General features: G+C 40.5%; 1 protein-coding gene and 1 non-coding gene across 5 annotated transcripts in view; both read right to left on the bottom strand.

Moving 5' to 3' along the window:
- The window catches only part of TRIT1 (tRNA isopentenyltransferase 1), a 48878-nt gene that overhangs the window by 17263 nt on the left and 4487 nt on the right, over positions 1–27128 (bottom strand). For 3 of the 4 annotated variants that reach the window (XR_003912098.1, XR_003912100.1, XM_029948666.1), the window contains exon 2: positions 2350–2490. The exons of the other annotated variant lie outside the window; for it this stretch is intronic. Coding sequence is in view for 1 of the 3 variants with exons in the window: in XM_029948666.1 (XP_029804526.1) it covers positions 2350–2490 (141 nt within the window). In the remaining 2 variants the exon portion in view is untranslated. The remainder of the gene's footprint in view (positions 1–2349; positions 2491–27128) is intronic. 4 annotated transcript variants of the gene reach the window in all.
- On the bottom strand, positions 19922–20028 carry LOC115300490. Its single transcript, XR_003912663.1, has one exon. It is a non-coding gene; the product is annotated as a U6 spliceosomal RNA (small nuclear RNA).

Raw genomic sequence — 27128 nt, 5'->3', positions numbered from 1 at the left:
GCCCCGCGTCGGGCTCTGTGCTGACAGCTAGCTCAGAGCCTGGAGCCTGCTTCCGGTTCTGTGTCTCCTTCTCTCTCTGCCCCTCCCCCTCTCATGCTCTGTCTCTCTCTGTATCAAAAATAAATAAAACATTAAAAAAAAATTAAAAAAAAAAAAAAAAGAATCGTTATGGAGATGGGAGGGTACTGACTGCTGCACCACACCGTGAATGTCTTCAATGTCACTGAACCTACACTTAAAAATGGCTAGAGGTGCCTGGGTGGCTCAATCAGTTAAGTACGTGGCTCTTGGTTTTGGCCTGGGTCACGATGATCTCACAATTCAGGAGCCTGCTTGCGATTCTGTCTCTTTCCTACCCTCTCTCTGCTCCCTCTCCCACTTACATGAACGCATACTCTCGCTATCTTTCAAAAAATAAACTTAAAAAATGTGGCTAAGTGGTAAATTTTTTGTATACTTTAACACAACGAAGGAAAAAATTGAGTTAAAAAATCCATTAGGGGCACCTTGGTGTCTCAGTTGGTTAAGCAGCCGACCTTGGCTCGGGTTATGATCTCAGTTTTGAGCCCCACAACAGGCTCTGCACTGTCAGTGCCTGCTTGGGATTCTCTCTCTCCCCTCCCCAACTTGCACTCTCTCTCTCAAAATAAATAAACTTAAAAAAAAATCCATTTAAAAAACCATTTTTTGAAGACTATATATCTACAAAGTCCTCCCCTCTCTAAAATTATATAACTATTCAATTATATATTATTCCATTTGTTTTAAAGTTTCATTTAGAATACACATAGAGGGGCTCTTGAGTGGCTCAGTTGGTTAAGCGCCTGACTTCAGCTCAGGTCATGATCTCATGGTTCATGGGTTCAAGCCCCGCAATGGGCTCTGGGCTGACAGCTAGCTCAGAGCCTGGAGCCTGTTTTCAGATTCTGTGTCTCCTCTCTCTCTGACCCTCTGCAGCTCATGCTGTCTCTCTCTCTCTCTCAAAAATAAATAAAAGCAGTAAAAAAAAAAAAAAAAAAAAAAAGAATACACATATTTAACTCTGAAATCCATCTGCAATTTATGTCATATATAATGAGGTTGTCAATTTTTTCCAAAACAATTGGCTGTCCTAGGAATAACTGTTTTTTTAATGTTTATTTTTGAGAAAGAGAGTGCATGTGTGCAAACAAGGGAAGGGCATGGAGAGAGAGGGACAGGGGATTTGAACAGTAGACAGCCTGATGGGGGGTTCCAATTCAAGAACTCTGAGATCATGACCTAAGCCAAAGTTAGATGCTTAATCAACTAAGGCGCCCAGGCATCCCAAGTCCCAGGAATAATTATTAACTACTGATTTATTTCTCCATTGTTCTAAAATGCCACTTTGATCATAGGTTAAGTACATACATCTATTTGAATTTATATTCTGAGTTATCTCTATTCTGTACCATAAATTTGTCAATATAAGTTCCATGCTATTATAATTATTATTGTCATTAAGTTTTAATATCTAGAAATCCAAATATATATTTTTAAAGTAATCTCTATGCCCAACATAGGGCTGGGCTGAACTTGTAACCCTCGAGATCAAGAGTCTCATGCTCTACTGGTTGAGCCTCCAGCAGGTGCCCCATCTGGCAGTCTAAATATTAAAGGCAGTCTGGACAATTACAATACAAAGACAGTGTCCCTTATACTAGTCTTTTAAAAAATTTACTGGGTTTGAATCTAATATAACACTATATGTTAACTATACTGGAATTAAAATTAAAAAAGTAAAAGATCACTGATCACAAAAAAAAAATTTTAGAAAAAAAATTTTTATTGGTGTTTTGCAATCCTCCCTCACCCAACAATCCCTATTAAATTCTAACTGTAACTCCATTATATTTATAAGTTGATTTTGTATCCTCATTGAAAGGGCAGGAAACTGAAGCTCAGTGGGGTAAATGCTCTACACAATAAAATCCACTTGGTCAAGAGAAGCATTTCTGGGACCAGTACACAGATTTTCTGGTTCCTAAATTGGTATTCTCTGCACTAAAACAGCTTCTCAAATTTTAACATGCGTAAGAATCACCTGGGACTCTCGTTAAATGCAGATTCTGATTCAGCAGGTCTGGAGTGAGGCCCAAATCTCAGCATTTCTAATAAGTGCCCATGGGATGCTAAGCGCTGCAGTCTGAAGACAAGGCTCCGAGCAGCAAGGTCAATCTATCAATCCATGTAGTTCTGATGGGGACGCTATGTATGGGTCGTTAGGTCTTGGGTGCCCCTGTTTAGAAGAAACTGCCACTGAAAAGAAACCTTTCTTGGCTTGGGCTGCCTTGCACCCACAAGCCTAGCTGCTGTCTTTCCTAAGGATATCAGAGCAGTTGCCTTGTTCCTGAAGTCCACAACGGTGTAATTTGTCACAAGAGGATCCACAAAGCTGATCATGTGGTGCCGGCACATTCTCTGCTCTTGGGCAGAAACCTTGTTGGTGATGATGTCTAAGCCTTCATAAACCTAGGGGAAAGAAATTAGCATGAGAGAGTCACCTGCTTCCATAAAAGGCACATTTGATAGGTAGGAATGGTGATCCGTACCTCCTTCCAGCCAAAACACGTGACTGACGCAAAGTACCACAAACACAAAGACGCGTTCTAAGCATATGTGTTCGGAGCATAGCAGACCCACGAAATCCAAGACAAAGGCAGCAGGAGAAAACAGAACACGGGCTTGCTTATCAAATAGTGGCTATTAGCTTAGACTTAGATAAAAAGTTACGTAAATCAGTACTCAGGTGAGAACTAATTTTGCAAGATTAACTGGACGTTCTTTAGGTCTGAACTTCAAGCATTTAAAAATGGGCAGGTTGTTTTATTTAACTTATCACAAGTCTCCAGAAAGGTAACAATTTGCATTGTTCATAGTTGTACTTCAAATGCTTAGGTATTTCTTGGATTAAAATGCTTTGAAATGTTTTTAGAATTTGTATAGCATTGGCTCCATTTGTGGAGAAGTGGCCTATTTACAGAGATACATATAGAACACACACATACGCACTTTGAAGTCAGAGCCCCTAATACTGCTATACTCTGGTGGAAACATTGTGATCTAACCAAATTACTGCTTCGGGGGGGGTCAGCATATACAGTCTAAATACTCAAAGGCAATATCCTGTCTGTAAGCTCTTGATCTGCCAATTCAACTAAAAAGTTCAAATGTACTTCTAAATGCAAGGTCTCGGAGAGCAGATCTGAAAATACTAGTTTGAAAACAGGGATGAATGCTTTGAGATTAAATGTTCTCTCTGTAATCACTGATCCTACAGGGAGCACTGAATGAACAAATAATAAGTTCCATAGAGCCCACAAAGATGTTAAAAGCATTTTTTATCTCACATTTCCCTTTACTTACATGGGTGTCGATTAAGCACAGCACAGTGTAATGGTTAGGAGGAAGGACACTGGCGCCAGGCTGCCTCAGATCAGTTCCCGGCTCTGCCCCTTACCGGTTGTTTGTGCCAGTGGAGTAGTCAGTTACCAACTTCTCTGCGCCTCAGTCCCTCATCAGCAAAATGAGGATCATAACGTCTATCTCACGGGGTTGTTGCGTGGATTAAGTTAGTTAATACACGTAAAGCACTTAGTTTTTGCCTAACACACTGTACACGCTATAAAGGGTCATTACGTTACTACCTATATTACTACTATCAGAACATAAGGATAAAGGGAAACAAGTTCAGTGTCATTATTTATCACTCTGAAGCCTCTGTGCTCTCAGCTAGTAAGGTTTTTTTTTTTACCCAACAAGGATAGAAGCTATCTTTAAATAAAATAAAATTGTTAATAAGTAAAATGGCACACATAAGAAATATAGAGAGCTACTAAGAAAAAAATCAGCTTTGCCTTTAACTCATTTAATCTGTGCCCGACAAGAGACTTGCATTCTTACACCTGAATGTTGATGGAATCTTATAAATCATAGGGTGTTCTGTGTATTTTGAACAAGACTTCCTTCTGATGTTATAAAGTGCTGTAGGATATACTATACACAGTCTCCGGCAAAGTTAAGAAAACTAAAGGGGAAGAGGAGTTAATAACTGTGTGTTCCTCTCCCTCTTTCCCCACAAACTTTAGCGGGCTCTGTTGCATTCCAAATGACCCAATCTGTGTTAAAGAACTTAAATAGCAACAACTTGATTCTGCCAGTGGAAGATTTCTGAACCCTGTAAGTGGATTCTCGTTTTTAACACTGAGACTAATGTTAAGGAAATTACAGCTGCAAATGCAAAATTACCATCCTCTACTTCCAAAAGAGCCAAAATGGAAACATCTCTACCAACATGTTCTATCCAATATATACAGATAAATTTGTAGATACGTTTTCATCTTTTTTAAAGAGAAACTGAGCATGAGAGGGGAGAGGAGCAGAGACAGAGAAGGGGGGGGGGGAGAGAGAGAGAGAGAGAGAGAGAGAATATCTTTAAGCAGCTCCACTCTCACAGAACCTGACACAGGGCTCAATCCCACAACTCTGGAATCATGACCTGAGCCAGAATCAAGACTCAGTCACTCAACTGACTGAACCACTTAGACATCTGATAAATTGTCATTTTGAGTCTTGTCTTTACGTGTATCTTCTAGAGCTCCTTAAAACAGTAAGTTTAAACAAATAAATGCATCAACATAAATCAAACAGAAGGTAACCCCAGAATGAGGCTCACCTTATTAAAGGAAGTAGACTACTGTACTATCTATATATATGCAATTGCCAACAAATATCAGAAAGAAGATGTATTTAATAGTTTAAGGAAAGCAGACTTCTTGCTCACAGAGTTAACAAACTAAAAAACTAATTCATACAAAAGTACTACATCATGATCACCAATGTGAATTTTCCTCTTTGAGGGATTTATCAACTTTTTGTTTCCCATACCATCAGATTAAAAGAAACTGGGCATAAAGATGGGTGGTACTAAACAGATATCTGATGATAAAAAGATTGTTAGTGTTTAGGTATCATATGACTTTATGGTTTTGTTTGGTTTTGTGCTTTTTAAAAGGATTCTCTGGAGCACCTGGGTGGTTCAGTCGGTTAAGTGTCCAACTCTTGGTTTTGGCTCAGGTCATAATCTCGCAATTTGTGGGTTTGAGCCCTGTATCAGACTCTGCGCTGACAGAACAGAACCTGCTTGGGATTCTCTATCTCCTCCTCCTCTCTCTCTGCCCTTCTCGCACACGTTCTCTCATTCAAAAAAATAAACTTATAAAAAAGGAGTCTTTGGGGCGCCTGGGTGGCTCAGTCAGTTGAGCGTCTGGCTTCAGGTCAGGTGATGATCTCACGGTTCGTGGGTTTGAGCCCCGTGTCGGGCTCTGTGCTGACAGTTCGCTCAGAGCCTGGAACCTGCTTCAGATTCTATATCTCCATCTCTCTCTGACCCTCCCCTGCTCTCGGTCTCTCAAAAATAAATAGAAAAACATTTTAAAAAAATTTTAAAAAAGGAGTCTTTAACTTTGAGGTATACAGGATACTGAAATACTTATGAATGGAAGCATATATATATTATTTTTATTTATTTTTTAATGTTTTATTTATTTTTGAGACAAAGAGAGACAGAGCATGAGAGGTGGAGGGGTAGAGAGACAGGGAGACACAGAATCCGAAGCAGGCTCCGGCTCTGAGCTGTCAGCACAGAGCCCGATGCAGGGTTCAAACCCACGAATGTGAGATCAGGACCTGAGCTGAGATCAGAGGCTCAACCGACTGCGCCACCCAGGTGCCCCTATATATACTTTTAAAGAAATGAGTGCTGATTCGAGGTTATAGCTATGTTAATGTTGCTTCACTCTTCCATTCTATTATGACTTCTTTTGACAGTTAGTGATGTGCTGTTAAAGTTGAGCTTACAAATGACTGTGAAACTTGTGATCACAGTATTTTTTTCATTTTACCCCTGAATAAATGTGAAGGCAAGGGTAGATGGAGGACATATGTAAAGTACATCTACAGGTGCACTGCATGAGAGCAAGAACAATGCTGAAATGACATTTGTTAATAGTGACACGAGAATTATGATCATTGGGGTGCCTGGCTGGCTCAGTCAACTAGTCAGTAGAGCATCTGACTCTTGTTCTCAGGGTCATGAGTCTGAGCCCACACTGGGTAGAGACTACTTTAGGGGAAAAAAAAGAATTATGATCACTAAATGAAAGGCAGTACAGTGATGCAAGTAAAATTAGTAGTAACATTCATAACATTAAGATTTTATGTTTATTTTCTGTTTTTAACCGCAGGACAAAAAAAAAGAAAGTATATGATGACTGGGATCTGCATTCCAATAACGGGGGAAGAAGGATGGACTAAATGAAACGGGACTGGCCAAGAGTTCCTACCTTACTGAAGCGAGGTGGCAGACACACAGCAGTTCAACTGGTGTTCACTCTGGATGGCTATTATCAAAACCCAAAAAATAACAAATGCTGGTGACCATGCAGAGATATCAGAAGCCCTGTGTACTATTGGTGGGAATGTAAAATGACACAGCTGTGGATGGAAAACAGTATGGCCATTCACCAAAGCATAAAAAAAAAGAGGGACACTGGCTGACTCAGTCTGTAGAACGTGACACTTGATCTCGAGGTTGTGAGTTCTAGCCCCACAGTGAATGTAGATTACTTAAAAATGAAATCTTAAAAACAACACATAAAAAAATAGAATTACCATACGATCCAGCAACTCCACTTCCGGGTATACACCCCAAAGAACTGAAAGCAGGGAGTTGAACAGATATTTATTTACACACCCATGTTTATAATAGTAGCATCATTTGCTGAGGCCAAAAGGTAGAAGCAACCCAAATGTCCATCATGAATGAATGGATAAACAAAATGTTATCCCATTATTATTCAGTCTTAAAAAGGAAAGAAATTCTGACACATCCTGTAACATGGATGAACCTTAAAGACATTATAAGTAAAATAACTCAGTAACAAAAAGCCAAATATTGTATGAGTCTACTTATATGATGTAACTAAAGTAGTCAAAATTCAGAGACAAAAAGGAGAATGATAGTCGCCAGGGGCCGGGGTAGAAGAGAATGAAGAGTCCGTACAGAACGGGAACAGGGGTGCTTGGGTGGCTCAGTCAGGTAAGTGTCCAACTTCAGCTCAGGTCATCATCTCAGGGTTCATGGGCTCAAGCCTCGCGTTGGGCTCTGTGCTGACAGCTCAGAGCCTGGAGCCTGCTTCAGCTTCTCTGTCTCCCTCTCTCTCTGCTCCTCACCCACTCATGCTCTGTCTCTCTCTCTCTCTGTCTCAAAAATAAATGCTAAAAAAAATTTTTTTTAAATAAAAAAAAGAGGTACAGAATTTCAGTTTGGAAGATGAAAAAAGTCCTGGAGATGGAGGGTGATGAAGGCTGCAGAAAAACGTGAATGTGCTTACTGCATGGTAAAATGGTATGTTTTATGTCACGTATATTTTACCACAATAACAATGCAAGACTTGGATGACAGATTTTCAGTACAACGAGAAAACTGAATATCTGCAATGAAATAAAATTTTCAAAACTTCGTTGAATTTTCCAATTCTTTTAAATATATACCCAGAAGTGGAACTGGTGGACCATCTCATAATTTCCAAAACTATTGAGAGGACTGGTAATGTTCTATTTCTTGAACTGAGTTGTGGTTACACAGGTATTTTCTCTTTTAAAAAAATATTTTTAGGTTTCTTCTTCTCTTTTTTTTGAGAGAGAGAAAGCGCAAGCTGGGGCAGAGAGAGAGGAAGAGAGAAATTAAATCCCAAGCTGGCTTCACGTTTTCAGCGCAGAGCCTGACAGAGGGCTCAAACTCACGAACTGTGAGATCATGACCTGAGCTGAAACCAAGAGTCAGACGCTTAAACGACTGAGCCATCCAGATGCCCCTATTTTCACTTTTTTCATAATTTACTGAACTGCACACTTATGAAATATGCATTTAAGATTTTATTTTTAAGTAATCTCTACACCCAGCAGGGGACTTGAACGCATAACCCCAAATCAAGAGTCACATGTTCCACCAACTGAGCCAGCCAGGTGCCCCACGAATGATGCATTTTATGGATACTTTACTTATCAATTAAAATCATAGCACCCAGCTAAAAAGCAAAAACACAGCAACATTTTATACATTTGCACTAAGGATAAATATCTAAACAAATTTAGGAACCAATCAATTTTGTAAAAGTCATATTTGGTCCATACAGATATTTATATTGCAAATGCCACAGCTGGGCTTATTTTGTTACCTGCCTACAATATATCATTCTACCAGGGTAAGTTGGGTTTGTAGCTGATTGCCTTACATTTCGCCTATTTTCCAGCTTCAATTACAGTTTCAGTGTGACTTCACCTATCGGGACAGTCAGCCCTGGGTACTAAGAAGAGCTTAAAGGGTCAGTGTTATCTTTGAAAGGCAGCATGTCATTCTGTTCCATCTCCTACTCTCCCAGAGGACACTGTGATCTGTGTACACAGAAATGACTGGATAAAATGCTTCCCTCGGCACGAATCAGATTCTGTCAATACTAAGGAGGCTCTGGTCTCTCTGTGAGGTCTGATAACTGAAATATTCTGAAAAATCCCAGGTTTAACCTACTTAGCCAATTATCAACATAACTGACTTATCTCTGCAAACATTTACTGAGAGTCTACTACGTGCCAGGTAATCTGCAAGATGTTAGCAGGCAAAGAAGATTAAGAAAGGGTCCCTGTCCTCAAGGAGTCCAGGTGAACAGAAACAGAGACAAATAAGTAATTTACAGTTTCTGAGAGTCATTAAAGTGTGGCTGTACCATCTTCTTTAAACATCATAACCACTAAACATTTACTGTTCTAGGTATTTAACTGGATACTAGAAGGTAATATGCCTCTTTTTATTTTTTATTTATTTTTTTTTTTTTGAGAGATAGAGAAAGACAGCGTGAGCAGGGGAGGGCCAGAGAGAGAGGGAGACACAGAATGTGAAGACAGCTTCCAGACTCTGAGCTAGCTGTCAGCACAGAGCCCGACGTGGGGCTCAAACCTACGAACCGCGAGACCATGACCTGAGCCAAAGTCGGACGTTTAACTGACTGAGCCACCCAGGCGCCCCGGTTATATGCCTCTTTGTCTCACCTCTATTGAGAGTTTATTTCCAGACTGAAACATTTTGGGGAAAAGCCCACAAAGCTGAAATAACCTGAACTCTCCAAACCAACAGAACTACAGTGCCCAGAGGCACTAATGAAAGTAAGTGAAATTTACAACAGAGACCTAGAGGAAAGCCAGCAGAATCCAGAGCTGCGTCATCAACCAGAAGTGAATGTGCCCACCAGGGGACATTTGGCAATGGCGGTAAACATTTTTGACTGTCATCACTGCAGGGGGTGGTATCTAGTGTACAGAGGTCAGGGATGCCGCTAAACATCCTATAACACAAGGATAACTCCCTACTTCCACACACACACACACACACACACACACACACACACACACACACACAAAACAACAAATTATCCCGCCCCAAAATGTCAACAGTCCTGAAGCTGAGAAACCCTGGTCCAAAAAAAAAAAAGTTCACCTTGGAGAAACCCCCCAACATCTTTAAATATACAGCTGAAGATCCTACTTATATTAGGCTCCAATCCTTTAGGGTTGTCATGCTCACTCTCTCTCTTTCAAAAAATAAATAAATGTTAAAAAAAATTTTTTTTTCAAATTAGATCCTGAAGTCCTTCAATCACTTTCCTGCCTCTATGAATTACATCTGCTTTGCAAACCACAATCTTGGATCACGGATCAATGCAACCACCACCTTCCTGCCCTGCGGAATGTCCTCCACTGCTCCATGCATATCACACTCTCTGAGATCACTAATAACACCCTGACGACCAAAAATAACACTTTTCTATAAACTTTCAAAACAGGTAATGGAAAAAGCAATAATCTAATATGACTAGTCTCTTTCTTTCATAAATCATTCTTCTTTGTAGTTTCAATGGCAGCAATCTCCCCCACTTTTCTTCCTATCTCACTGGCCCTTCCTCAGTTTCCCCACTGACCAAAGCCAACCACTGATCTATTAGCAGTATCTGTCATGGTAACAATATTGAGAAATGGCCATCTTTATGGCATATACTTGTCATTTTTATACTACGAACTGTCTGACACTCACAGCTTCTATAACCATTTTTGTGCTAACTCTCAAAACGCACATCTGCAATCTAGTTCTCTCTCATAATGCTAGGCTTGTATATCTAACTGCCTAGTGGACATTTTCATCATCAATGAGAGGAATATCATACAGTGAAGTAGTTCACAGTAAGAGCTCTGGAGCCAAGTTGCCCGGATTTTAAGTCCTAGCCCCACCACTTACTAGCTAGGTAACCTCTCTGTGCCTCAAACTTTTTTTTTTAAGTTTATTTATTTATTTTGAGAGAGACAGAGTGCAAGTGAGGGAGGGTCAAAGAAATAAGGAGAGAGAGAATCCCAAGCAGACTCTGCACTGTCAGCACAGAGCCTGATGGGGGTTCAAACCCACAAACTGTGATATCCTGACCTAAGCCAAAACCAAGAGTCAAATGCTTAACTAACTGAGCCACACAGGAGCCCCTCTGCGCCTCAGATTTCTTATTTATTTTTATTTTTAATAAGGTTTTTGAATGTTTATTCATTTTTTGAGAGAGCGTGTACACGTGAGTGAGGGGAGGGGCAGAGAGCAGGGGAGACACAGTCCAAAGCAGGCTCCAGGCTCTGAGCTATCGGCAGAGCGCAAAGCAGGGCTTGAACCCATGAACCGTGAGAACCTGTGCTTAGCAGAGTAAGCCACCCAGATGCCCCACAGATTTCTTACTTATCATGTGAGGAAAATCTTAAATCTAATCCCAAAGGATTATGGTGAGAATTAAATAATTAATGCAGGCAAAGCATATGGAATAAGGCCTGCCTTATAGAAAGCAGTCACTAAGTGTTAGCTATCATCATTATCAGCATCAGCATCATCACCCCTGACACCTATAACCTGATGTATCCGAAACTGAACTCCTTATCTTCCCAGCCTTACTTGAGTGAACCGCGAAATAATCAAACCAAAAACCGTGAGGTGATCCTAGTATCTCTGTATCCCTCTCTCTCCACCTATTTCCAGTGTGTCTCAACTTTTATCCATACTAGTTCCTAAAATGATCTCAAAGCACCCCATCATCACCTTTCCCACTGCCATTATACCAACTGAAAGCTTCATGATTTCATTCCATTAGCTTCCTCATTGATCTACCTACCTTTACAGTGTAACCCCTCCAAATGAAGTCCACAATGCAGCCGGGGAGCCTTCTAAAATCTGATCCCATCCAGCCCATCACCTCCTGATGAAAGCCTGCCTGGAGACCACTCCTCAGTTCTACCCCACGTGTGCTGTCCTCTGTGCTCCCACAGTTCCTGGCATTTACTTCGCTCACAGAAATATTTTAAAGTCATGTACAGTAAGTTCTATCTCCCCCGTCAGACTACAAGTTCCAAGGGAAGAAACTGGGTATTTTATCTCTAGTCCCAATACCTAGCATAGTACCTAATAACACAGAGTACACTCAGTGAATACTCTGTGGATGAATTACAGAGTGCTAAATTCTGTGTTAAAAATTTCACACAACACAATGGAGGTTGTGTTGGCCTCCATTTTGTCAATAAAGAAGTGAAAACTTAGATGTTAGGTAACGTGACCAAAGTCACACAGCTACTCAGTGGCAGAGGCAAACTTTGAACCATGCCTTCTGATTTGATGGTGTTCTTTTCCCATCATGTGGCTCATCTCTGTTCTATACAAATCAGCTCTGTGACTTTGGAAAGTCAGCTTTCTCTCCTGGAACCTCAAGTTTCTCATTTCTAATATGCCCTTCTAATAGTCCAAACTTCAGGAAAAAGTTTTGGCAGAGGAGGGTAAAAAAAATTGTTTTTGAAGTATGTTGGCATTTACCAAAAGTTGATTTTCCTTTTTGACGAAAAGAATTTGATTGTTCAAACAAAGAGATGTGGAAATGTAGAGAAATGGTCAAATCTCTTGCCTAACTTTTCCTTCTTCTTCTCGGTCTCTCTCTCTTTCCTTCCTTCCTTCCTCTCTCTCTCCCTCCTTCCTTCCTTAAGTGGGCTTCACATCCAGCATGGAACCCAATGCAGGGCTTAAACTTACAACCCAGAGATCATGATCTGAGCTGAAATTAAGAGTCAGGCGCTTAACTGACTGAGCCACCCAGATGCCCCACTTAACTTTTCTTTCTTAATAAAAGACAACTTTAAAAAATTTTTATGCTTAGGGTGCCTGGGTGGCTCAGTCGGTTAAGCGTCAGCTTTGGCTAAGGTCATGATCTCACAGTTTGTGGGTTCAAGCCCCGCGTTTGGCTCTGTGCTGACAGCTCAGAGCCTGGAGCCTGCTTCAGATTCTGTGTTTCCCCCTCTCTCTGCCCCTCCTCCACTCATGCTCTGTTTTTCTCTGTATCAATAATAAATAAACATAATTTTTAAAAATTTTATGCTTTATTAGAAAGAATGACCTAGCTGTAGGAACATCATGGCAGGCAACTAACTACTCGTTTCAGCTTTGCTAGGGAGAAGTTCTACTGCAGACATCCTGACTAAATCAGACTGAGATGCTTGGAAAGCGGGAGATCCTGTCCCTGATGTGCTCAGTCTGGTCAGAGGAGCGGTTTGGAAATTGTAGCACAGATTGAGGCTTTTGGTCCTCCCATGACTGTCTCCATTTAAGGGAAAATAAACTAGAATCATAATACAAGGTCACGCTTCTCAAACTGAGAGGTGCATACATAATACTGTGCATTCTTCTAAAGCACCAATCTTCCTAATTGGTAAAAAGAATGTGAAACATTTTTACATCTAAGTAAATGCAGACAGGGACACCTAGGTGGCTCAATAGGTTGAGTAACCAACTCTTGATTTCGGCTCAGGTCATGATCTCATGGTTCATGAGTTCAAGTCCCACATAGGGCTCTGTGCTGACAGTGCAGAGCCTGATTCTCTCTCTCTCTCTCTGCCCTTCCCCACTCATTCTCTCTCTCAATAAATAAATAAACTTTAAAATAAGTAAGTAAATAAATAAATGCAGACAGATCAGGGCAGAGAATGCAGAATTGGCACATACTTTATCTTTTTCTTTTTTAAAATTAAAAAAAAATTTTTAATTTATTCTTGAGAGACAGAGAGAGACAAAGCATGAATGGGGGAGGAGCAGAGAGAGAGGGAGATACAGAATCTGAAGCAGGCTCCAGGCTCTGAGCTGTCAGCACAGAACCGCAAGATCATCACCTGACCCGAAGTCGGACACTTAACCCACTGAGCCACCCAGGCGCCCCCAGAACTGGCACATACTTTAAAGTCACACAGCATGAGAACTGTGATGGGGAGCCTCTGTGGTCGCCGCTGAGAAGTCCGCCTGCAAGCCCGGGCAAAGCAGGGATGTGAGGAAATTCCAAGATGGTCCACTTGGCCCAATCAGCTGAAATTTCATACTTGAGAATACGGAGGCTCAGGGAGCCCCCCTGCGTAGATCGCTGGCTGGCAGCAGAGGCACGCCCGAAGCCCCGCCGCTCCGCCTACGACACAAGCCTCTCACCAGAGAGTTATTATCCCCATTTGACTCCGGTCTGTCTGCTTGCTTGAACTGATAAATTCCTACTACGGTAAAATTAAATTCCAGAAACTGAGAAGGCAGCTTCCATACACTGAACCCCTTCAAGGTTCTGAGGAGTAAATAAGATAGAAAGCCGAAAATATACACAAAGACAATGCCATGTGACTATAACGCTGGGACAGAAACAAAAGGGCTCTTTTGAGAAAATAAAATTAATAATAAAGCTCTTCTTGTGGCCACTTTTATGGCCTCCAGATTGGCCCACTTTTGACAGTTTCAGTGAGATTTTATTTTAAGATACCTGGGATGGAGTATTATTTGGAGGTCTACATCTAAATTCGGGAAAGCCAGCAGTGTATGATGGAGCCAGAAGCATGGGTTCAAATTCTGACTTGACTCCCCAACTTCATTTCGCAGGGTATTTAAGTATCGTATTTTTCTTTGCCTCAAGTATCCTAATCCATAAAATGGGAATAATAATAGCACCTACACTTCTCACTAGGTTATTCTGAAGATTAGAGTTAATATAGATGAAATATTTAGAATAATGGCAGGCAAATGGTAAGCACTACAGAAGTGCTTGGTATTATCTATGTTTAATTTGTGGTGGTTAAGCAAGATTTTCCTTGGTTCTTCAAGGTGAGACCTCTGGCTAGGGCTTGAAAGAAGAGAACCACAAAATACCAGAGCTAAAAGGAACTTTAGGCACTGTGACAGACAGGGGCGCCCGTGTGGCTCAGCAGGTTAAGTGTCCAACTCAATTTCAGCTCAGGTCATGATCTTGGGGTTCATGGGATCAAGCCGGGGTTTGGGGTCTGTGCTGACAGCATGAAGCCTGCTTGGGATTCTCTCTGTCCTTCCCTCTCTCTATCTCTCTCTGTCCCTCCCACATACAAGCACGCCCGCTCTCTCAAAATAAAAAAAAATAGACACTGTGACAGACACTGTATGACCTACACAGCCTACAGTATTTACTGTCTAGACCTTAACAGAAAGTCTGCCCACCCTAATATAGTCTAGTCAGTTCCCCTCCCTAATAGAGCCAAAGAGGAAACTAAAGCCCAGAGAGGGCAGTATCTTGTCCCAAGTTATAAATGCAGCAAGTTAGTGGCAAAGCTGAGACTAAACCCCAGCTTTCTCGGTAAATAAAACTGCCTACTAGGCTAAACAGGCTATATGAAGACGTCAGAGTCTTCCTATAAATTAGGAAAGATTTGCCTATTAGGCAAATCATCTAAATCTAATTCCAATCAATACATACTTACTGAACACTATAAGCCTGAGCATCAATGTTTTCTAATGCTCTCCCGGTGCTTATAATGGGCCCCTGGGAGGGAGAACCCCCGTTTTAAGTTAGCATGCTAGGCACTAAGATGTAAACCAAAAAATGGAAAGTATGGAAACTGGGTAGCCAGGTAGCTAACCAAAAGTACCAACTTGGACAATGTCGAATCCCATATTCCGTCTGTAATTATGTATGCAGGGGGCTGCAAGGGAAGGGCAACGGGCACAGTGTGGGCAACGAAGCCCTGAGTATACCTTCATTTACACCAGAGCATCAACAATACTTTCTATTCACATTTGTTAAGTTCCCACAGTTCAGTAAGTTATAAATCTATTACAACATATTCCCCCCCCCCCCCCTCTCTCTCTCTCTCTCTCTTTTTAAGTAGACTCAGGGCACGTGGGTGGCTCAGTCTGTAAAGCATCTGACTTCGGCTCAGGTCGTGATCTCATGGTTTGTGAGTTTGAGCCCCTGCATAGGGCTCTGTGCTGACAGCTCAGAGCCTGGAGCCTGCTCTGGATTCTGTGTCTCCCTCTCTCTCTGCCCTTCCCCAGCTCACATTCTGCCTCTCTGCCTGCCTCTCTCTCTCTCAAAAATATATAAATATTAATTTTTTAAAAATCTTTAAAAATAATAACATAGGCTGTATGGCCAATGTGGAGCTTGAACTCATGACCCAGAGAGCAAGAGTCCATGCTTTATCAAGTGAGCTAGCCAGGTGCCTCTATAACATTCTCTTTCTAAAAGAATGCTAAAACTAACATGTACTCATAAAAAGTACAAGAATTTACAAACCTGAAACATTTATATGACCAAAAAAACACCATATAAGTCATTAGATAAATGACCAACTGAAAAAAATACTTCCAATACAGAAGACTACCTAAAGGATTAAAACTTACAATACACAAAAAGCTCTTACAAATCAATAAACACAAATATGAAAACCATTATATAGAAGTGGGCATAACAGGTATGAGCAGGAAATTAAAATAAGAAATATGCAAATGACCAATGCACCTTTGAAAAGACAATTAACCTAAGAAAGGAAATCAAAATGAAATTAATTTCTTGTTTACCAAACTACAACAATGAAAAGATATAGATAAAATTGCAAGGTGAACAAAAACAGACATACCACTGGTATAAACTTTCTTCAAAGCAGTCTGACAATATGTATCAAAATGTAATGTGTGCCAACCAACAACAAAAAGACAACCAACCCAATTTAAAACTGAACACAAGACATAAATAGATATTTTTTCCAAAGAAGATATACAAATGGCCACTAGGAAAATTTAAATCAAAACTATAAAGCAATACCACTCTCACATCCACTAAGATGGCTGTAATTTTTTTTTTTTTTAAGGAAAATTTTATTAAAAAGGAAAAGGGCGTCTGGATGGCTCAGTCGTGTGAGCATCCAATTCTTGACTTCAGCTCAGGTCATGATCTCACCATCATGAGGCTGAGCCCCATGTTGGGCTCAGCAGGCAGCGCAAAGCCTGCTTGGGATTCTCTGTCTCTCTGTCTCTCCCCCACCTGGGCCCCCCGCCTCAAAATATATAAACTTGTAAAAATAATAAAAATTAAAAATAATTTTTTAAAAGGAAAACAACGAATATTGGAGAAGAGGTAGAGAAACTGGTACCTTTACACATTTCTGGTGGGAATGTAAAATCGTATAGCCATTGTGTAAAACAGTTGGCAATTCCTCTAAAAGAGAATTATCTTATGACCCAGCAATTCTATTCCTAGGTATTATCCAAAACAACTAAGAACAGATAATCCAACAAATATATGTATACATATATATATTCCCAGCAGCACTATTCCTAACAGCCTAAGGTGCTAATGCCCATCAACAGATGGCACAAACTATGATCTATACATACAAAGGAAAACTATTCAACCATAAAAAGAAACAAAGTACCAATATATGCTAACAGATTATATGATTCTATTTATATGAAATATCCAGAATAGGTAAAATCTATAGGAACAGAAAACAGACGCGTTTGCCCGGAGCTGAGGGGAAGGGAAAACGGGTGAGTAACTGCTTGATGGGGATGCGGTTTTCTTCGGAGTGGTGGAAATATTTTGGAACTAGACAGGGGTGTGGTGACACACCACTGTGAATATATTAAATGTCACTGAATCATTCACTTTAAATTTTTTATTTTTTTAAGTAATCTCTCTACCCAACATGGTGCTCAAACTCACAACCCTGAGATCAAGAGTCACATGCTCTACTGACTGAGCCAGCCAGATGCCCCTGAATCATTCACATTAAAATAGCTGATGCTGGGTACCTGTGTGGTTCAGTCAGTTAAGCATCTGACTTTATTTTGGCCCAGGTCATGATTTCATGGTTCATGAGATTGGGCCCCACATCTGCACTGATGGTGCAGAGCCTCCTGGGATTCTCTTTCTCCCGCTCTCTCTGCCTCTCCCCTATGTGCGTGCTCTCTCTGGCAAAATAAATAAATAAACTCTAAAAAACTATTTAAAATGGCTAATTCATATGAATTTCACCTCTACAAGAAAAATAATATAACTTCTAATAATCTCAGAAAACTGGAAGGGAAAAAAAAGGTAATGTTTGCATTTTATCCAGTATTCCCATTCTAGGAATTTATCCTGAAAAGAGAATCACACAGTCCAAAAAGATGTATGTGTGAAGATGTTCATCTCCGCATCATTTATTATACAATATAGCAAAAAACAACCCTTTAAATGTGCTTCAGTAGAAACCTAATTAATTATGATACATCTATAAAACAGACTACAGGGGCGCCTGGGTGGCTCAGTCCAGTTGAGCGTCCAACTTCAGCTCAGGTCATGATCTCACGGTTCGTGGGTTTGAGCCCCACATCGGGCTCTGTGCTGACAGCTAGCTCAGAGCCTGAAGCCTGTCTTTGGATTCTGTGTCTCCCTCACTCTCTGACCATCCCTTGTTCATGCTGCCTCTCTCTCTCTCTCTCTAAAATAAATAAAAACAGTAAAAAAAATTTAATTAATAAATAAATATATAAAACAGACTACACACAGACAGGGCGCCCGGGTGGCTCAGTCAGTTAAGCATCCAACTCTTGGTTTCAGCTCTGGTCATGGTCTCATGGTTTATGAGATCGAGTCCCCGCATTGGGCTCCGTGCTGACAGCTGAAGCCTGCTTGGGATTCTCTCTACCCCTCCCTTGGTGCCCCTCCCGCACATGTGCTCTCTCTCTCTCTCAAAATAAATAAATAAACTTAAAAAAAAAACAGGCTACCCAGAGATTAAAAACAACAAAGTAGAAAGTTGGAGGGTTTACACTATCCAATTTCGAGACTTATTATAAAGCCACAGTAATCAAGACAATGCAATATTGGCAAAAGAAGAGACACACAGACGAATGGAACAGAATACAGCCCAGAAATAGACCTGCACAAATATAAACTGGCTTTGGACAGAAGTACAAAGGCAATTTAATGGAGAAAGGAGAGCCTTTCAAAATCAGTGCTGGCACAACTGGACATCCATAATATCACACCTTTCACAAAAATTTATTCAGAACAGTTAACAGCTCTACATGTAAAATTATAAAGTTTTCCTTTAAATAAAACTTTTTTAAAAATGTGAGAAAATCTGCATCATCTTCGGTTTGCCAATGAGTTTTTAGAGTAGGAAACCAAAGACACAATCCATATAAGAAAAAAAATTGGACTTTATGAAAATTTAAAACTTTTGTTCTGTGAAAGACACTGTGAAGAAAGTGAAAAAAAAAAGCCACAGAGCAGGAGAAAATATTTGCAAATACCATAATAAAGAATTCGTACCCTTAAAAGTCAAGAATAAGACAAACACATCCCCCAAAAGAGCTGACAAACACTTCAAAGATACACAGATGGCAAATAAGCATATGAAAAGATGCTCAACATCATTAGCCTTTAGGGAAATGTAAATTGACCACCCTGAGATACCAGTACATACCTATTAGAATTGCTAAAAAAAAAAAAAAAAAAAAAAGACAATACCAAATCCTGGAGAGAATACAGAGGAACAGAAATTCTCATTCACTGCTGTTAGAAATGCAAAATGGCACAGCCATTTTGGAAAATTCTTTAAGAGTTTCCTATCTACTTAAACCATTGGCACATGAATGTTTAGAACAGCTTTCTTTGTAAGTGCTAAAAACTGGAAACCTCCTCTCTTGGGAGAAATGACATACTATGGTACATCCATACAGTGGAATGACACTTAGCAATAAAGAATAATGGACTTGGGAGAATTTGAAAGGTACTATTGCTAAGTGAAAAAGTCAGACCCCAAAGGCTGCATATTGAATGACTCCATGTACATTACTTTCTGGAAAAGGCAAAAACACGGGGATGGAACACAGGTCAGTGGTTGTTGAAAGGTCGGGTAGGCAGAAGAGCTGACTACGAAGAGGCCATGCAAGGCAATTTTTAGAGTGACGGAACTGTTTAGTACAGTCCTGTCATGGTGGACCCCTCACTCTGCATTTGCCCAAACCCTTAAAACCGTACTCAACAGGGACGCCTGGGTGGCTCAGTCGGGTGGGCGTCCGGCTTCGGCTCAGGTCATGGTCTCGCAGTTTGTGGGTTCGGGCCCGCATCGGGCTCTGTGCTGGCGGCTAGCTCAGAGCCTGGAGCCTGTTTCAAGATTCTGTGTCTCCCCTCTCTCTGACCCTCCCCTGCTCGCGCTGTCTCTCTCTGTCTCTCAAAAATAAATTAAAAAACATAAAAAAAAGAATAAATTCCTAATTTAAAAAAAAAACGTACTCAACAAAGAATGCACTTTACTGTATGCAATTTTTTTAAGCTAAAAGCAACCATTTTATTTTATTTTTTTTAACATAACACAATTTATTTTTTTAACATATGCAATTATTTTCCATCATTTACAATACAGTAGTTACAATGAAACTCCAAACAGAAAAGCAAAGTAAAAAATCAAAACCCCCACTTCTATTTCATGTAATTAGACTTATACAGAAATTAGAAAAAATATGGAACGCTTCACGAATTTGCGTGTCATCCTTGCGCAGGGGCCATGCTAATCTTCTCTGTATCGTTCCAATTTTAGTATATGTGCTGCCGAAGCGAGCACACTGTATGTAATTTTTTAAAAAATACCCAGAATTTCAGAGGAACCCAGGATAGAATAGACTGCAACAAATGAATCTACCTGTATTGCAATGTATAGCATTACCTCACTGAAGGGTAGTGGAGGGGGAAAAAAAGAAGCTTACCTAAATAATGGTGTAAACCACTGTTATGTCTAGATACTATAGGCTAAAATGAACAAAAAGAACTGTACACAAACATTATATCTAGTTGGTAAATTTGTTTCTCACATAAGTAACTACTGAAACTACTTTACAGGTTACATAAATATACTGTAGCCAATGAGAAGCCAAATTTCTTTCTCTCCAAGACAGAAGTCACAAATAAGCAAAGAGAACATTGAGATGCATCTTGTGTTGCCAGAGTCCAGTAAGAGATATCTGTATAAACCCATGTTTATTTTCATATATACAGACATAACATAGAAACAGATATTTGTGTGTACATGGATTAGTGTACATAAACATGCTTCCTAGCTTTTTCCACTGAAGGGACAAGAAACAAGATATCCCAGTAGCATCCAGATTTTGGTTTCTTTTTTTTATTTATTTAAAAAAAGTTTTTTAATGTTCATTTATTAAGAGAGAAAGGGAGGAAAAAAAGAGAGAAAGAGAGAGAGCGTGCGAGAGGGGCAGAGAGAGACACACATACAACACACATAGAATCTGAAGCAAATTCCAGGCTATGGGCTGTCAGCACAGAGCCCAACGCGAGGCTTGAACTCACAAACCATGAGATAGAATTGGAGCTAAGCTGAACTGGACACCTAACCAAATGAGCCATTGAGGAGCCCCAGATTTTGGTTTCTAAATACCATTCACCAACACAAAACAAAACAAAGCCATTCGCCAATAAAAAGAATCAGGGCTCCTTGGAGAAACTGCTGATTCTAGAGCTGGGGCAAGACAAATACAGGCTGGGAGCATCTTGTAGTGCCAGAAAGGAAGTGCTAAACAAACATGGAGGCATCCCAAAGGACACAATGTGAAAGAGCTCTCAATAACCAAAGTTGGAATAATCTGAGCAACAAAACAATAACAAAGAATAAAATAAATATCCATACTGATATAAGTAAATAATATAAATAGAAAGGACCAATCATTCCAGAAAAATTACAATTCACAAAAGTAATGAAGGAAATTATCATGGTAACTGCAGCAGGAATGACCCACTGATAAGTCCTAAAATTAGTGAGTGAAACTTTAAGGAAAAACAGGACATCTGAATGGTCTCAAAGTATCTCCCCTAAAATATGTATTGATTATTGTGGGGCTTTTAACATATGCCCACACATTCTTGGATATTCCTCCCTTCAGGAGGTAGAGTTTTCTAACAAATAAAAGTATTGAAAGGGGCTTTACAGTGGCACAATCTGGCAGATACAACCCAAACCAAACAATCAAGGTTAATGTTAACAGCACCAGAAATAAGTCATGTTGATATCATACCCTAATATGATGAAATGAGAAAGGTATGCTTTCCCAAAATCTGTAATGCCAGTGTAATCATGAGAAACCCAAACTGAGAAACATTCTACAAAATAGCTGACGAGTACCCTTCAAAAGTATTGAAGTTGTAGAGATGGGGAGAGTCTGAGAAACTGTCACAGATAGGAGGAGCCTAAAGAGACAGGATAACTAAATGCAATGTGGGATCCTAGATGGGATCCTGACACAGAATGAGGCCATTAGTAGAAACACTAGTGAGAACCAAATAAAGTCTACAGTGAACAGTACTGTACCAATGTCAATTTCTTAGTGTTGGCAAATGTACCATGATGATGTTAATTTTAGGAGAAGATGGGTAAAGGGTATACCAGAACTCTCTCTACTATCTTTGAAACTCTTGTGTAAATCTATAATTACTTCAAAATGTAACAAACAACAATAAAGCAGAATGGGGTTTCCTAACCTCGGTACAATATACAACTATTGGGGGCAGAATAAATCTGTGCTGTGAGGAGCTGTTTTCTGCATAGTAGGATGTTTGGCAGCACTCTTGGTCTCCACCCAGTGTATGTCAGGAACCAACTTCCCCAGCTGTTACAACCAAAAATGTCTCCAGAAATTGCACATGTCCCCTGGAGGGAAAACTGACCCCAGATTGAGACCAATGATGTACAGCTGCATGACATTAACACATAAAGTTATCCATAACATACTGCTAAGAGCGGCGGGGGGGGGGAAGAGCAGGACACGGAAGAACAGCAAACGTAGGAGTCAATTTATGTAGAAACACACACAAATGAACCTTGAGGACATTATGCTACGTGAAATAAGCCAGTCACAAAAGAAACAAATATTGTATGATTCCATTTATATGGGGTACCTGAGAACAGTCAAAATTATAGACATAGAAAGCGGAATGGTGGTTACCAAGGGCTAGGAGGAGAGAGGAATGGAGAGGTATTGTTTAACGAGTACAGGGTTTCAATTTTTCAAGACAACAAGAGTTATGGATGGTGTGATGATGGTTGCACAGCATCATGGATCACTTAATACCACTAAGCTATACACTTAAAAATGGCTAAGATGGGTGCCTGGCTGGGTCAGTCGGTCGAGAATGTGATTTTTGATCTCAGGGTCCTACATTCGAGCCCAATGTTGGCTCTACAGTGCTTTTACTTAAGAAAAAAAAAATTAAGGCAGTAAATTTTATGTGTATTTTACCACAGTAAAATTGGGGGGAAAAACAAAAAACACATAAGGACATGTGCATAAATACACAAATGTCTGAAAGCATATGCACCAGCATGTTAAAATGTTTTACCTTTTGATGCTAAGATTATGGTGGTATTTCCTTTGTACTTTTTTTTCAAAAATCAAAATCCTACTGATTCTGTCTCTAAAGTGTCAAAATGGTTACCTCTTCTCTCCAGCCACAGATCAACTCCCTCCTCTCTCACCCAGGCAAATGTAACCAAATCCTAAGCTGTTTGTCCCTCTCTAACGCTTCCCCACCCAGGCTTCAGAGTTACCCTCCGTAACAGACTCACTCTCGCTGCTGAATTTAAAACCCCACGCCTCCTGGCATTCCTTTCAAGGGCCTCTACAACATGTTCGCAGGGTCCTGTATTTTTAGTTTTCCCTCCTACTACTGTTCCTCAAGTGTTCTCTAGGCCAGATAATTCCTGGTCATTCCTTGAAAATGTACCATACACTTTTATGCTTCCTTTACGTTGCTCATGCTGTTCTTTTGTCAGGAAACGATCTTCCTCCTCTGCCGGATAAAATGTGTACAGTGGGTACAGGGGGAAAGAATGGGGTGCAGGATGAATGGATAAATTAGTCAGAAGAAATGGAGGAAAAAACAGAATAGCACAGAGATGGGGTTCAAGAAAGTAAGTTTCTGGAGGGATGAGATCAGGATAGTGCCCACCTTGTAAGGCTGTGATGAGACTAAGGGAGATGATACACTTCAAACGCTTAGAACAGTACCTGGCATATATGCTAGTATTGCTTTCTGTTTTGCTGCTATTACTATGAAGATTACTCATGGGGTAGTGGTATGAGCTTGAATTCTGGATGCCACGACGAGGAAGCGGCAGTGGTGAGCCTCTAGCTCTGAACCAGGGTCCCAAAGGGAAGCAAGGAGGCAAACAGGACCCCAGTCCGATTCAAATTTATCTAAAGAATTCAAATACACAAAAAACCAAAACCAACTTAGTTAAGCCACATATAAGTACATACAAATCACATATGTGAATTCCTACATACCCCAAGTAACATTTACCCCTCGATCATACATTCCTTTTGAAGAAGAGCTATTTCAACACCCTGCCCCGGGTGGAGCATCAGGGCAGCACCTCATCCGCCCAAATCTGAACCTGAGAGGCTCATTTGTGCTCTCCCACGAGTTCTCATTTGGCGAGTAGTGACTTCTCTTTCATAACATAATATAACACAACATAACATAACATAGCATCGAAGGTTTGATTCCAGATGTAAGGATGCAGGTTTGAAACTGACTCCATGAGACCATAGAAGGGCACACATTGCCCAAGGCAGGAGGGACCACCCTTGTAACACCCAATCAGGAAAGGCCAGCTAACACCTTTAACATTTCTAAGGGCGGCCCTAAAGATGGAGGTTAAGACTAGTCACGCCCTACGTGAGGGTCCTGGGTCCACTCTCTAACTGGTTAAAGTTACTGTCAATGATGTGATGCTATAATGACTGGACCCCTGTACCTGTGTCACAATTTCCTGTAACTCCCCCTTCCTGAACTCATAAAAGGCCCTGCCCCCCATGCTCAGGGCTCACTCCACCGGGATCCAGTGTGTTGTTGAAATCTGTGAGCCCGAGTTTAGGCTGACTGGGCCTAAATTCGTAATAAAGCCCTTTGCTTTTGCATGCATGATTCGGCCTCCCTGGCGGTCTCTAGTTTTTGGGGGCGATATTAAAATCTGGGTACAACACAGAGTTCTTCCATCACTGCAAAAAAATGAATATATAGTATATGAACAACCCACCTGAGCTGAATACTGTAGCCAAAGGAAAACTATATTCAGTCACAGTGGAGGTGTATCAAGGGATCCAGAAACTCATGTAGATTTTTTGGAGGAGTCAAAAATTTTGAGATTTCCTTCTTAGCTTCTTTCAGGCTCAGCATTTTTTTTTAATGTTTATTTATTTGGAGAGCGAGAAAGAGCACACAAGTCAGGGAAGGGGAGAGGGAAAGAGAGAATCCCAAGCAGGCTCAGCACAGAGCCCACAAACCAGATCATGACCTGGGCTGAAATCAAGAGTCTGACGGACAACCAACTGAGCTACCCAGGTGCCCCCGGCTCTGTCTTTTTTGTTGTTGTTGTTAAAGATGGCCTCTGTTCAGTTGTGGCAAATAGCCTCCAGACAGACTCCACCTCTTTGGGGGTAACAGGTTTTTGTGGCTTTTATTTGTTTCCTACTAAGCCACTGTGATTCACACTCCTTTCTCTCCTTTTACATCCCTCCCCCAGGCATCCCAGCTCTCCCTTGAGCACTATCAGACAAACAGTCCTTTTGTTTAAAAACAAACAAACAAACAAAAAAAAACTGCTCCTAAATCGAGTCCCGAAGCAGACAAAAAGAACCAGACTCTACATCTAGTAGATGACACATAGGCTGCTCACTAGTCAGACTGCCAAAAATCATTTGCTTCTCCTCTTGTAGGTTTAGACAAATACAAAGGGAACAGTGCTCCTATGTATGACTGCTGCTTCTCCGTGGGACTTGAAGAACTAAGGCATCAGGGATACTTCCTCTCTATAAACCCAAATAGAACACTTTGTTTATTTATCTCGTGGCCTATAGTTGGCAGTCTGTATTTCCAGGCAGTCATTGTACATCTTTTGGCAAGTGCCTTCATGTTTCTCAGTACAATGTTTCATCCAGTCACTGAAGGCAATGCATTGTACCTTGAATTTACATGCCAAGAAAAAGACTCAGACTGAAAAGAAGACCTTCAGTATCATCTTCCTGCAATATATTAGCCACTCCACAGGAGTCAGAAGACCCAGATCCAATTCCCAGGTGTACCAGTGTCTTGCAGTGTGATCTCTAATGTGCTCTTTAACCTTCTGTGCCTCCGTTTTTCCATCCTGGAAAACAGGGATTGTATTACCTGACCCTCCTTAAATTTAGATTCTTACTGCTGACTAACAACATGTTTGTTTCTATAATTTGTGATACCGGCGTTTGGAAAACTCAGGAAATCAAGCATAAATGTTGTTTCTCACTATAATCACACCTGCGGGGCAGAAATCCAAAGTGGAGCCCCGCAGGAGTCCCTAAGCAAGTAATCCCTCAGAGAGCTTCTGACTTCCCACGCAAGAAATCAAGTGCAGGAGAATGGGAAGCAAGAAGCCAGGCAGGACCCTCAGATGCAACATGGCTACAGAAGCAAGTCATTATCTACTGGGCTCCAGGGCGATATTATCTATCACCCCAGATATACTACCCTTAACATTCCATCATGGTCTTCCCTTGAAGAACTATCTCAATACACTTACTTAGTCAATGTTCACAAAAAACAATCCCTTTCCTGGCTGGGGACTGCCCCAACAGGGGTTGCCTTGGGATCACCATTCAGTTAAGGTAGAACAAAAAGATGACAAAATAAGTATGAGGTGCAAGACAATTTAAGATTTAAGACAGTGTTCTACAATCCTTTTTGAGTTACTAGTATACTTATGAAATACAAAATTCTAGACATCATTCCAAAAATGATTATTAGCAAGCAAATATTTGTTTTTTAAAAGATCAACTTGGAAATTTGAAAGAACTTTCTAATCATTACACTCTCCATTTGGTCACCCTTTGGTCTGTGTGGCTGTCCAACAAAGTTTACTGCTCCATCTAGGCTCTCCACAAGGCCAAGTTTCCCCTTTGTTTCAGTGCACATTCTCTGCCTTTACTATCATTAAATTATTGACATTATATTATATCTCAGTTGCAGCAAGTTTTATCCCCATAGGCAATGCCTCGTGTGGCACCACTCAGCTCAACACTCCATTTGACAAACATCACTATGAATTCACACTATGATTCACAATATGAATCATAGGCAATATGAAATATGAGTGTGATCAAAATGTAGCACACTCCTGTGAAAGAAGAGTGGCATACAAGTTAAGAAATACACTAATGACTGAATACCACACCGCCTGCCTCATCTAACGGGGATGGCTCTGCGTGGATAAGGCAGCGGGCACGGGAAGTAAACACCTATGTTCAACGCCAGGTTCACTACTTACTGTCAGATTTTAACTGTAAGGCCTGTTGTCTTACCTGTGAAATGACAATGATTTCTACCTTACCTTGTAAGAATAAAAAGCATATGTAAGTATTTTATAAACAAATTTGCTATGCAAATTTAAGTTACTATTATCATTCTGCCTGTGTATTTATTTGAAGTTGAAAATTCTCTTTCAAGGAGTTGGTAATCCAACATTAAGAATATCATTTTGTACATCATTTTGTACATTTTGACACTGCGTGTCAACTATACTTCAACTCTTTTTTTTTTTAATGCTTTATTTATTTTGATACAGAGAAAGACAGAACATGAGAGGGGGAGGGGCAGAGAGAGAAGGAGACACAGAAC

The sequence above is a fragment of the Suricata suricatta genome, chromosome 8 (assembly GCF_006229205.1).
Source record: "Suricata suricatta isolate VVHF042 chromosome 8, meerkat_22Aug2017_6uvM2_HiC, whole genome shotgun sequence".
Classification (NCBI taxonomy): Eukaryota; Metazoa; Chordata; class Mammalia; order Carnivora; family Herpestidae; genus Suricata; species Suricata suricatta.
This window is presented reverse-complemented; position numbering and strand designations above follow the sequence as displayed.